At 43.6% G+C, this 13,931-nt stretch overlaps 1 protein-coding gene across 2 annotated transcripts in view; it reads left to right on the forward strand.

Annotated features, from left to right (window-relative positions):
* Positions 1 to 253: 253 nt before the first annotated feature.
* DAPP1 (dual adaptor of phosphotyrosine and 3-phosphoinositides 1) overlaps positions 254 to 13,931 on the forward strand; it is a 38,330-nt gene continuing 24,652 nt past the window's right edge. The window contains exon 1 of one of the 2 annotated variants that reach the window (XM_081925407.1): positions 254 to 558. In XM_081925407.1, the coding sequence (XP_081781533.1) occupies positions 458 to 558 (101 nt within the window). In that variant the 5' untranslated portion in view covers positions 254 to 457. The remainder of the gene's footprint in view (positions 559 to 13,931) is intronic. The other variant, XM_081925406.1, reaches the window with a different exon arrangement.

The following is a 13,931-nucleotide window of genomic DNA, read 5'->3' on the forward strand; positions in this document are numbered from 1 at the left end:
AGCAAAATCATACATGCAGGGAGGCACAAATGGTTATGCAAAGTGGCAAATGTTCTCTTTCACACATGCATGTGCACAGACACAATCTTGGAGACAAACACTTGCTCAGGCAATGCTAGTTCCGTATATACACATTCCCAGCATTGTAGTGAGTGATGACAGCAGGAGAGGCGGAACAGCCCGGGCGGCATTCTCCGCCTGAACTGGAGAGGCAAGGGAGGGCACTTTGGTGTAAGCTGGGAGGGACTCATTTTTCACTTCCTCATTCACTCCAGGCAGCAGCAGAAGCAGCAGAAACAGCTTGCTTGCATGCTTGCTTGCGTTGTAGAGATTTCCTGTTGTCCACAGAAGGGAGGCAGAAGCCGAAGCAAAAGGATGCCCATTTGTTCCCTGCCTCCCACCTTTTTCTTCCTCTGGCCAATGGTACCCTGAAGAGGAGCCTCAACAGGTGCTACGGATGGGCATAGCCGAGATGGAAGAAAGGAGGATGAGCTACCATCAGGATCAGCGCCGCCACTTGGGGAACAGTGATGTAGAAGAGGAGCTTCAGAATCTAGGGTGAGAACAAGTAGCTGTGCGTAATTCCAGCAGACAGAGGAACCCTCCATTCCCAGGGAAGCTCTGAGAAGGCTAAGAAAGCCTGCTGACATTATCAAGCTGATGTTATGACACCAGAGGTACCTTTCCTGCTGACCCTTGTCTGCTTTATTTCTTTAGTGCTAGCTCACATGATAACGCCGTGCAATAGACTAGGCGGACAGGAACAGTTGTATTGCAAGCTGACACTCCTGTTTGCTTCCCTCCCCGCTTTTGGAAGTAAACAGGGCAGGTGTGTTTCTGTGCTGGAAGTTGAAGCTCTGAGCCTTGAATTTAAAAATGCATGAGTCTCTCAGCCTCACTGCCCTCACAGACAAAACATTTTTTTTCCCCTTCCAGTAGCACCTTAAATACCAACTAAGTTAGTTCTTGGTATGAGCTTTCGTGTGCATGCACACTTCTTCAGGTATCTGAAGGTATCTGAAGAAGTGTGCATGCACACAAAAGCTCATACCAAGAACTAACTTAGTTGGTCTTTAAGGTGCTACTGGAAGGAAAAAATTTTTTGTTTTGACTATGGCAGACCAACACGGCTACCTATCTGTAACTGCCCTCACAGAGTGTGTGTTGTGGGGGAGGAAAGGAAAGGAGATTGTTAGCTGCTTTGAGACTCCTTAAGGGGAGTGAAAGGTGGAATATCAAGTCCAAACACCTCCTCTTCCTCCTCCTTCTTAATTGCGGGGCCATGGGTTCAAGCCCCATGTTGGGCAAAAGATTCCTGGATTGCAGGGGGTTGGACTAGATGACCCCGAGGTCCCTTCCAACTCTACAGTTCTATGAAAGGGCAAGGGATGAGAGAAAGTGTTCAGTTAGGGATACTTATTTACTTGAAACTCCTTCAAGAACCATCTTTTGCAGTGCAGGTTACTGTGCATTCGTCCTCAAAAGAAGTCCTTCAATTGTTCTTTAAATGAAATAATGCTGTGTTACTGGTTATCGGCAATATTGGAGCATTATCCAACAGGATAACACTCCTAGCATCCCATACTGCTTTCCCTCAGTGACAAAATATTCAGTCAGCCGGTTTAATTGTGTATTCAGCCTACAGACCAATTATATAAAGTATTCAGAGCTAAGCACACATGCTTCAGATAACATGACGAAACATTCTCGTTTGATGCTGCGAGAATGCAGTTTCTCTGCAAGAGATGTGCTACTTTATGAGAAAACTTTTGGATCTCATTCAACAGCTGAGTAACAACCACTGTTTCCTATCTCCAGTCCATAGTTTGGGTTTCTGCTCTCCAGTCTCCCATGTGAATACTTATCTCCCATGAACACAGAGAGCAACTTTGTGCCATTTCTAGCTATTGGTCCATTTTGAGAAATATTGTTTACTCTGTCAACAGGTCTCCAGGTTTTTCATATTGCTGACTACCTGATTTATTTATTTTAACCAGAAATGTTAAGATCGAGTCTAGAACCTTCTGTATACAAAGCATGTAGTCTACCATCAAGCTATAGTCTATCCCCATGGTTGGCCATAACCACTGTTAATGTTACATTTGCATCTAGGATAACTATAGTTTGAGCTAACCAGGACAGCCTACAGCAATAGCTATAGGTATAGTTAGGAGGCTATTGGTTTTAACCATGGTTTGCCTGATAGAGACAGAACACTAAACTATTGTTCTCGATAACTATGGAAGAGAAAAGGAAATTAGCACAAGAGCAGGGTAGGATGTGGTGTGAAGGTATGGGAGTTTGCGGCACACTCCTAATCTCTAAACCATGGTGGGGAGATGTGGTCTGTCGTTTTGAATTAAGTCATTCCTGTGTGACTGTAAATCACTCCCCCCCCACAAAGTTCTGCAGCCTCTAAATGCCCTTAATACCAATTGCTGAGGGGCAACAGTGAGGGATAATAATTGTCCTGATTGTGGTCTTGTCATAGGACTAGCTCAGGGGTCAGCAAGGTTTCTCTTGCCTGGGCTGGATCGGTCCCACGGAGATACCTCCGTGGGCCGGACTGCACGCCTGCGTTAGCACGCCCACCCATGATTTGGGGCATCTGTGCATGCACAGATGCGATTTCCAGTGCCGTGGAAGTGAGTCTCTGCGCCACACCAGTTTAGCGCAGCACACGAGCGGGTGGCTCAGTTTGGGGGTGGCTCATTGGCCGGTCAAACGACCTCCGCGGGCCGCTTCTAGCCCATGGGTCTTAGGTTGCTGACCCCTGGACTAGCTAGACCTTTGTTCCCATTGAGCAGCTGGGCTCTTCTTGTGTTTGCCTGGATTAATAAACCCCTAAAGAAGTGTAGCACTAACAGCTAAAGCCACACAAACAGTATCCCTAAAGGTGTGGTGTGTATGTGTGCTCTTCACCATCAGATCTACTTCCCTTGTGCTGATGTCCCAAGTCTTAAGTAAGTTACATTTGCCATGTAGCCAGCCGGAATAATGTACAGGAGACACATTGTGCCTTGTAAAACTAAAATATAGTTCTCACTGAGATGCTGAACTGTCTCAGACATTAAGGTCTCTCTCTCTCTCTCTCTCTCTCTCTCTCTCTCTCTCTCTCTCTCTCTCTCTCTCTCTCTGCCATAAATGATCATGTGATTATGTGATTTCTTGTGAAAAGAGAAAGGGAATAAAAGTCTGTGGGTCAGAAGTTCCTAAGATTCAGCAGTTATTCACAACACTTTTGGTTTTCTTTGAGCAACTGTGTGGGGGCAGGGGGCAGAGTCTGACGTTGGTTTTCCATGTTGAAAAACACAAGGTGGTTTCTCCCTGTACGTACTATATTTTCAGTTGTATACCTACATAAAAGGTCACAGAGGGAGCTTCCAGGAGACCTCATTCATCCTGATTTGTTTGCAAGGAGATTAGGCGACTTAATGAGATTCGGCTATTTAATAAGCATTCACCCTGATTTATTTGTGAGGTTTGATGTTGTGTCAAAACAAGTGTTATCTCCCACTTTCTAGTGCATTTCCCCATCCCTCCTTGCAAAAGGTCTGAGCTTTCGGGGAAGCAGATTTGTTACACAAGATCTCCAGATCGTCTAAAACCGTGCAACCTGAACTAGTTGGTTTATGATGGAATCCCACCTGTTAATACCAACAGTCGGGAAGCGTCCAGAATTTAGAAGCGACAGACTATGTTTTATCTGAATAGCTCAATTGGTTAGAGCATGGTGCTGATAATGCCAAGGTTGCAGGTTCAATCCCCGTATGGGACAGCTGCATTTTCCTGCATTGTAGAGGGTTGGGCTAGATGATAATCAGGGTTTCTTGCAATACTACAATTCTATGATCTTACTGCAACCCTGCTTCAGCTAATGGCAGACTGGCTTTATTACTCAGTGTGCCAAGAAAAAAGCACACCAAGAACTCCGGCCAATTAAGTTTCAATAGTGGGAGTGGTCCCTACTCGCAAATCAATAGTCAATTGTAATAAAAACTAATCCATTCAAAAGTATGTATTCTGACAAGGATTACAAACTCAAACAGAGATTACAGACTCAAACTCATAAGGATATGTATATCCAATTACGGATCAGAAACCAAGACAGGGCCCTGTTTGGATGTAATCACCATCATCTAATTTTTAAAGGGTTGTGTAAGTTTGAAGAATTCGTATAAATATATCCTGTTATTTTCTACGTTTCCCAGAGATAACAACTACGTGTGGGTAGATCAACATGTATCTTGAGCTTTTCTATGCGTTTTCAGTTTGGAGTTCTATTTTTCTGGAGGAACAAAGTTAACAAGGAAATGCTATGGGAATGTGGAGTTGTAAAAGCCAGAGAGATATAAAAGCTGTATTTAAGTGATCTTAGGAATGAAGAGGGAGTTACCATATAATTAGGCATTTATGAGTCTGGGCACTTGTGTATTCTGAGAGAGCATTTTATTTATGCTTTTATTTCTCATAGAAGGATTGAACATGTTTGTGTGGGGAAAGCTTTTAAGGAGATGTCATGTACACAAGCAAATAATGGTAATGTAACTAAACATCACAGGTATTTGCTTGTGTAAAGCCACCGGTCATCGTTGTCTTGGGGCACTTGTAAGTAATTTGGAAAACAGAAATTCCCAACACCTTCTCATAAAAGGCAATAGAAACAGAAGTCTTAGGACACCTTAATGACTAAAAAGACTTGGGCTCTAATCCACAGACATTTACACAACAATAAATCCATCAGTCTTGAAGGTGTCACACAGAATTCTTTGTGAGAGTGTTCACCTCCTGTGGTATGTGTACCATCTTCAGAGGGTAAACTTAAATGGTTTATAGAAACAAATATCTTTAAACAGCTCACAAGCTGTTAAGAGGATTTCATGCATTCAATGTAAGGAATCTCAGGATAAAGATTAGGGCTCAATCAAGACCAGGGTTTTTTTCTAGATGGATTGCGTTATCACCAGTTATTGCTGCTGTAAGCAGTTACTGTGCTTAGCTTTGCATAGAAATGTCCCAGGCTGTATTTTTTTGGACTTCTGGCCTCACTGTTTAGACTTCTTTTATATCCATGGGTGCATGGCACACTTGCTTTTGGACACAAATGTTCATTAGTTTGCTAAACTGAATTGAAAGTGGCTATTCTGTTGTTTCTAAAATGAGGAAATCTTTAAAATCTTCTTAGAAACTGCAGTGACATCATCTTGGCCTCAGTGACTTTTCTGCAGAGCAGCAAGTATCTCCCGATAATGTTTTAACTGAGGGTTGATCTCTACAGCTGCTTTTGGACTGAACTTCCCATCTATGCTGACTTCTGTTTCTTATTTGTCAGTGGGTAGAAATGGCAGAACTGACCAAATGAGGAAACACTAAACATATTGAGCTCCAAGTTGGGTACAAGATTCCGGCATTGCAGGAGATTGGAATAGATGACCCTTGTGGTCCCTTCCAACTCTACAGTTCTATGAAACATGGCTGACAATCATATTCCTGACCTCAGCAATTTTCCTGTGAAGTAGCAGATAGCCATTTGGGGCTTAATTTTCCATCTATGGTTATATTTTGTTAATTTTGTCTGTTGAATTGACCATCCACCACAGATTAAGATTCTGGTTTTAAAAAATATTGTCCACTAAATCAACAACTAGAATCATACCAGACAAGCGCTCACATGCTAGCCTTGCCACCCCATCATTCATTAACTGATGTATGTATAGAACACTTTTGACTGCAATTTACATCATAAAATATACAGTGGTGCCTCGGGTTACATACGCTTCAGGTTATATATGCTTCAGGTTACAGACTCCGCTAACCCAGAAATAGTGTTTCAGGTTAAGAACTTTGCTTCAGGATAAGAACAGAAATCGTGCTCCGGCGGCACGGCAGCAGCAGGAGGCCCCATTCGCTAAAGTGGTGCTTCAGGTTAAGAACAGTTTCAGGTTAAGTACGGACCTCTGGAATGAATTAAGTACTTAACTCGACGTACCACTGTACTTCAAGACCCCTGCTGCCCTCTCTTCTTAGGGTTTTATATCTTTAAACCACACATTGATTAGGCAGCCCTTCAAAGAGAGGACACCTTCAAATGAGGGATTTTCCCCTGTAAAGTAGAATACATGGTTACCTTAACAGACATGCACAATGCGAGAGTAGCATGCAGGGGTGAAAACAGGCACATTTTGACTGGTAGTTGTGTGTGTGTGTGCTTATATACACATGCATACATTGCCAGGAAAGGTCATGAGTAAAATATATCTAAAAATACTCTGATTTTATGGTTATCAGAGTGGGATTCCTGAACCAGAAGAGGTACATAGCATTGCTAGAAAAGGAGATGAAACTGAATTGGCTTAAGGCACCGTCCTGTTTGATGAGACCTGAGAGGTATGTGTGAAGAGATGTTGGCCAATATTCAGAGGCAACTCATGCAACCCAGAGAAGTTCTAGGGAACAACCACAAACACGTTATTTCATAAGTCATTTCAACAGCACATGTAAACACTGAGAATGAGTCATAGATGGTCTTAGCAATATGTTCAGAGACGAGCAATAATTTTAAAAGGTGCCATGTTACTTCCATGTAATTAGTGGCACTGCTGCTTTCTCTTTCCATTGTATCGTCTATAGTTATATGCCAAGTCTTGTACATGAGGCTTCGCTCTCTGACTCTCAAATACTGTCAATGTGGAGGGCTCTCTAAGATCAGCGTTTGTCTCTGGTATCATATGTAATGAAGATACGTGATAGAGTCTGTTGATATGCCTACCCTCAATCAATTACTTCTCTTGTCACTGCATCATCCAACTAGATCAGGGGTCCCCAAACTGTGTTCCGTGGACCATCGGTGAACTTAATTCAGGTGGTCCATGGCATGCCTGTGGATTTGTGGTTGAAGATGGGAGACAGCACATCAATTGCTTTGAATAGTCATGTTGATTTTTTAATTGCATTTTAACTGCTTCTCACTTTTATGTTGTATTGTGTTGCATTGCAATCTGAATCTCATGAAATTGCAATTGGTGCATCAAGTAGGAAAAAAGCACCAAGTTGGCCACCATTATTTTCCATTAGCCCATGGCAGGGGGAAGTTTGGGAACCACTGAACTGAACCATAAGAAATGGTTAAACTCAACACCATATATTTATCACTTAGGTAAAGGTAAAGGACCCGTGGACGATTAAGTCCAGTCAAAGGCGACTATGGGGTTGTGGCGCTCATCTCGCTTTCAGGCCGAGGGAGCTGGTGTTTATCCATAGACAGCTTTCTGGGTCATGTGGCCAGCATGACTAAACGGCTTCTGGTGCAATGGAACACTGTGACTGAAGCTAGAGTGCACAGAAATGCCATTTACCTTCCTGCCACAGCAGTACTATTTATCTACTTACACTGGTATGCTTTCGGAGCTGAGACAGAGCAACAGGAGCTCACTCTGTTGTGGGGATTTGAACTGCCGACCTTCCAATTGGTAAGCCCAAGAGGCTCAGTGGTTTAGATCACAGCGCCACCTAAGCTTTTTTTGAATGAACCACAAAAATCTGGCTGCTCTAACTATGATGGTTGCAAAATCTATCATGCACATGTCTCCTCTAAATACAATTAAATTCCACAGAATATCAGGGCAAAGCTACAGTATATCTAAATCTAGATCTGAAAGTGTGTTTTCCAGCTCTGGGTCCCTGCAAAAAGTACTCTATGCAAAAAGTACTCTTTGGTGAGGCCTTCTCCTCTTGCCTATTCAACAATCTAGAAGCTTCACAATACCTGCCCTTTGCAGGGAACATGTTGAGTGTCTTATTTCTGTCTACACTTCAGAAGGGATCTAAGGCTTGAACCTACTTTGGTCAAACCCACACCATCAATTTAAAGCAATGACTCCCCCAAAGAATTCTAAGAACTGTAGTTCACCCCTCACACAGTTCCAGTTCCTAACAACCTTAACAAACACTTCTCAATATTCTTTGGGAGAAGTCATGCGCTTTAAATGGATGTGACTACAGCCCCTGGTAGCTCCTTAAGACCAGCCTCAAACTACAGATTTTCTGATTTAAGCCCTGGAGTCCCTGCCACAAGGACCCCAATATTCTCCCATCTATCCTGGTCAAAAATGATCACGCAATTTCAGTGATGTGGGTTTAGCCATTTCCGCCCTAGAGAGGAGGTGGGGTTGCGGGCGTCATGGCCCCAACACACACAATTGGGGGAATCCTTGGCCGCGTCATCCCCTGGCCAGCCAATCGGCCGGCTCTGGGGGCGTGGCCTGCCTTATTTAACGCAGGTGCGGCCGGGGATGTCCCTCTTTTGCCACCTCCAGCTGTTCCTGTTGGCACCCTCCCGCCCTTTAAGGTTTTTCGTTCCTTGACCTTGCTATGGACCTTGGTTGGTCGCTGTTGAGAGGCCTGGTAGGAATTTTTTCTGCTTGGCAAATTGGCATCGGCCACTTGGTTTTCGCCTATCTCATAGCAAATCATCACAGCTTTCTTGGTATTAGCGGTTAGGCATTGGTATTGGTATTGTTATGTAGATGGAGGAGGGGAGGAAGCGCCACCACCTGCCCTGCATATCGAAGGGTAGTCTGATAAAGGATTCCGGGGGGTGTGGCCCTGTCCGAAGCCTGTGGAGGTGAGGGCCTAAGGCACGCCCCCGAGCGGTGACCCCGGGGAGTTCCTTGTTGATGTGCATCAGCAGGAATCCCCCTACTGGTGGTTAACCTTTCCCGGACTTCTAGCGGACGGGCTGAAGCCGGATATAGTCCGTGAGGACCAATGCCTAAGCCAATACTGCTCATCACCTGTAACCAATAAAGTTGTGGCCTTATTTAGCCCATTAACCTTAATAATTGTTTCATGAGTCTTTATTTCCACTGGGGGAGGGGGAACTCACCACGTAACCTGGGAAACAGGCTAATTTGCATCAGAAAATGTTCTGTTTGCACTGGGAAAATTTTCTAATGCCCTAAAGGGTGACCTAGCTTGGCGTGCTTTTACTTGTATTCAGCAAACAAAGCAAAAAACCTGGAAGCTGCCAAGCTTGCCTAATAGCGTATCCGCAGTTGGCATTCATTCGTTGTTACCAATAAACTTATGCAATGGAAAATTTTCCATGGGGAACATAGAATGCTTGGGGAAAGGGGAATCCTTTAAGTTTTCCCCACACAGCATCACAACTTCTGTAGAGGGGTAGAGTACAAGCTTTAGTTCCAGAATGTCCCATGTTAAAGCCCTGGCATCTCCAGTTTAAAACATCGGGTTTAGGAAATACCTGCCCAAAGATCTGGAGTCATCAGTGACAGGCAATGTACTTGGCTAGGTGGAGTACAATTCTGACTTGGTATATATAGGCTTTGCCCATGACATAATGGCCATAGAACACATACGTTGCATGAAGAAGATCTGTTTCAGTCTACAGTAGCTGATTGTGGATGTTCCCAGTTAGAAACTTGAGAGAGCCACTGCCATATAGACCGTGCAGAGCTGCATGGACCAATGATCTGACTCTGTATGAGGCAGCTTTCCATGTTCCCATCTTCCATGCTCTATGTTGGTATTTTAGAACAGCTCTGTTGACACACAATTTCTATTTTGAACCTCTTCTTCCAGGCGTTTTCCTTCTAAAGGGGCAAAGTGGCTCACTTTCCTAACAACCTCAATTCTACACCCACACTTACTGCATTCTTCAGTCAGATGCCTGATGTAACTTACTGGGATCAGTGTAAGTTGATGTGACCTGATCCCAATAAGTTGCATCAGACCCCTCATTGGTCTTCCTTTTGAAGCTGCAAATAAGGCTTAGTGAAGTTGCCAAGTGCAATTAAACACTGTATTGCTGAATGCATTTTTTGGCTGCTTTGTACTGGGAAGAAGGATGACCTTTGTTTTATCAGAATAGCTGTCCAGAGAGAACTGGCCAATTCTGCTCCTGTCTTCCCTTTGTTGAATTTTATTTTGGGTTATGCATACCTGTTTGTCTAATTTGTACATAGTTATTGTGTGAAAGCAGGTGATAATTTTGGCCTTGGCAGCTCCCCAGTTGCATGCCTTCTCCAAAGGAGCTGGATAGATTTAAATGCATGTGCCAAATTGTATAAGGTTGTGATCCAATGCACATACTCGGGTGTATGTCCCACATGTATAGCCTCAGGTGTTCACTGCCACCACTCTGCTGGCAATGTTCCTGACAATGCACATTTATTCAGTGCAAAGCTCCACTGTGTTCACTGATGCTTAAAGGTAAAGGGACCCCTGGCCATTAGGTCCAGTCATGGCCGACTCTGGGGTTGCGGTGCTCATCTTGCTTTATTGGCCAAGGGAGCCAGCGTTTACCTTCTGGGTCATGTGGCCAGCATGACTAAGCTGCTTCTGGCGAACCAGAGCAGTGCACGGAAACGCCGTTTACCTTCCCGCCGGAGCAGTACCTATTTATCTACTTGCACTTTGATGTGCTTTCGAACTGCTAGGTTGGCAGGAGCAGGGACCAAGCAATGGGAGCTTACCTCGTTGCGGGGATTTGAACCGCCGACCTTCTGATTGGCAAGTCCTAGGCTCTGTGGTTTAACCCACAGCACCACCCGCTTTCCTCTCGCTTGATGTTTACTCCCACATAAATATGCTTAGGACTGCAACATTATATGTTTTGGGCACTTGTTTTTGCCAGAATGTGTTGTCCCTTTGCATTTCCTACAGGGTGGATTTGATTTAAATCATTTTTTATTTTTTATAAAAAGACTCATTCTTGCTGGTATAATCTTAATATTTACAACCAGAGGAAGGTTTCATTTTTGAAATAAATATTCATAGTAGTTTTTACAGTTATATAAAAATTTGATTTGGTTATGCTATTAGAAATACATAGACAGATAATTATGAAATTATTGTGAGGTTTAATAAGTTACTGGTAACTGTTTATACTTTTCAGCTTTTCTGCTGTACCTTATTGGAAGGAGAAAAACAATCATTTCTTTAATAACAATTTAAACAATTTATTTAACTAATGCAATAACATTATAGCATATATATCCATGTTTGTTAACTGATGTGGTTAAACATTGTTGCTGTTGTTTTAAGAAACTTAGACTAAGTTTTAGCACACATGAAAAACTAAAACAAATCCTTATTTCCTGATGAATAGCCTTTGGACTATAATGTAACTTAAACAGAAAACTATCTTTAGAAATATTTTTCCTCCCAAAGCATTTTATTTTTAAAATCTGATTTAAATTTAAAAAAAATGATTTAAATAAAAAACCCCAATTTTTAATATATTTTTTACCAAAAAAATCATTTTTATCCACCTTGATTACCTACCTTCCCCACTATATCTGATCATCCTCATCTTGTTATCAGATCATCTCAGAACTGCTCTTTGACTGCTTCTCATTCTGGAAATTTATTAACTAGCTCACAACATGTGTTAAGGATGGCCTTGTGATCTCCAAACCAAGGAGATTAGTAACTATAAGTAACTACACAACCTTTAGAAGACATCTGAAGGCAGTCCTGTATCGGGAAGTATTTCATGTTTAATGTTTCATTATGTTTTTGTATATGCTGGAAGCTGCCCAGAGTGGCTGGGGTAACCCAGTCAGATGGGCAGGGTACAAATAAAATGATTATTATTATTACAGTGGAACCTCGGTTTTCGAACGTTTCTGCAGTGGCGGAGTAACCCTTTCCGGCACCGGGGGCGGGGCGAACCGCCTGGTGGCGCACGTGCGACATCTGTACTGACTGCACACACGCAGCATCCCATACGGAGTGAGCATGCGCGGCAGCCTGCACACTCCGTATGGGATGCCACTCGTGCGCACTGTCTGTACAGGCTGCCGCTTGCATGGCAACCTTAAGGGATGCCACATGGGCGTGTACATGTATGGCATCCTGTACGGAGTGCACATGTATGGCAGCCTGTATGGTTGCCCGTATGGACAGTGCGCGAGCAGTGCCCATACTGACTGCATGCACCCTTGGCTGCTCTACAGCTGGGGGGAGGCAGGGCCCATCTTGTCACACACCCACAAGTTGTACCTCGGGTGGCACACCCCCTCCGCCCCCCACTTTGTATGCCCCTGCGCCTCCGTAGTCTAACGTTTTGGCTTTCGAACGCCGAAAACCTGGAACTAACTGTTTCGGTTTTCGAACAATTTTCGGAAGCCGAATGTGCCACGCAACTTTCATTTTGAGTTTTCCTATTGTACTGAGGCTTCTGCTTTCAATTTTCGGTTTTCAAACATTTCGGAAGTAGAACAGTTTTCAGGAACTGATTACGTTTGAAAACCGAGGTTCCACTATATTTTCTTTCTGCGGGGTCTGTGTAGGTGCTTGTCGGAGTAGCTTCTAATCTTAGCATTTGTTGCTTGCTAGAATTTTCATTTCATTTATTAGATTTATAGTCACCCAAAGGTCTCCAGGTGACTTAGAGAGAAAAATATATATACAATACATATTACCATAGCGGAAAAAGTGTGGGTGGGTGGGGCGGAATCATATAATACATTAAGATTTCATATGTTGTTGTTCAGCCGTTTAGTCGTGTCGTACTCTTCGTGGCCCCATGGACCAGAGCACGCCAGGCACTTCTGTCTTCCACTGTCTCCCGCAGTTTGGTCAGACTCATGTTTGTAGCTTCGAGAACACTGTCCAAGCATCTCATCCTCTGTCGTCCCCTTCTCCTTGTGCCCTCCATCTTTCCCAACATCAGGGTCTTTTCCTTAGGGAGTCTTCTCTTCTCATGAGGTGGCCAAAATATTGGAGCCTCAGCTTCAGGATCTGTCCTTCCAGTGAGCACTTAGGGCTAATTTCCTTAAGAATGGATGTGTTTGATCTTCTTGCAGTCCATGGGACTCTCATATAACATCCATTAAATAAAGCATATAGTGATACCTTGGTTTACAAACATAAACTGTTCCGGAGGTCTGTTTGTAAACCAAAACAGGTTGTAACCCAAGGCGTGCTTTCGCCAATGGGGCCTCCAAAAAATTTTGGTTCGTAATCCAAAAAAAAATAGGTAGTAATCCAAAAAAAGGTTGAAAACTGGGACATGCACTTCTGGGTTTGCCGTGTTTGTAATCCAAAACGTATGCAAAACCAAGACGTATGCAAACCAAGTACCACTGTACTTTAATAATAAACACAGCAATACTCAGGCCCACTAATGAACAAATAAAAATAAACAAAACCTCCCCCTCCCGCTAGTCCAACAATCGTTCACATCAAATCAATAACCACCATTCAGTTTCGTTCACATGTCTTATTTAGGTTTCAGTGTGTTGAGCTTAACCCAGTAGCCCAAATTCCAATTAAGATAGGACAAATCTATATGCCTTTGCTTCTTTTACTTCCACGATCCAGGAACCTGGAATCCTTTTTCTTTGGCAAGGCCAGCAGCCAGCCCTGCCACTATATGTTTTGGACAACCTCCATCAGCCCCAGTGGCGTAGCGTGGGTTGTCAGCACCCGGGGCAAGGCAAGTAATTTGCACCCCCTAACCCATGGATTTGCGACCCCTAACCTGTGGATTTACGCCCCCTAACCCTAACCCCAAGATGTTGCGCCCGGTGCGGCTGGCCCCCCTGCACCCCCCACGCTATGCCACTGATCAGCCCCAGTCTCCACCAACATCTGTGCTGGCTAGAACTGAATGGACTTGTAGTCCAAAACATCTGGTTGGTGAAGGTTGGGGTAGACTGCCTTCCCAGTCTTAGCTGAAGAGTCAGCCTAGACCCTTCCACATGTAGATTATGTCTCCTTACCATGACACCACAACCCTTGATGAGCACATTTCTTAAGACAACACAACACTTAATTGTGTTACCTTATTGATAGCACAATAGCTTGTGATTTATTTATTTTTTAATGTTGTGAGCCACCTCAGTCTTTGGGTTTATTATTACCTTTATATTCCAGTTTTCCTCCAAGGAGCTCAGGTTGGCATA

This window comes from Podarcis melisellensis, assembly GCF_964234715.1.
Source record: "Podarcis melisellensis genome assembly, chromosome: 9".
Classification (NCBI taxonomy): Eukaryota; Metazoa; Chordata; class Lepidosauria; order Squamata; family Lacertidae; genus Podarcis; species Podarcis melisellensis.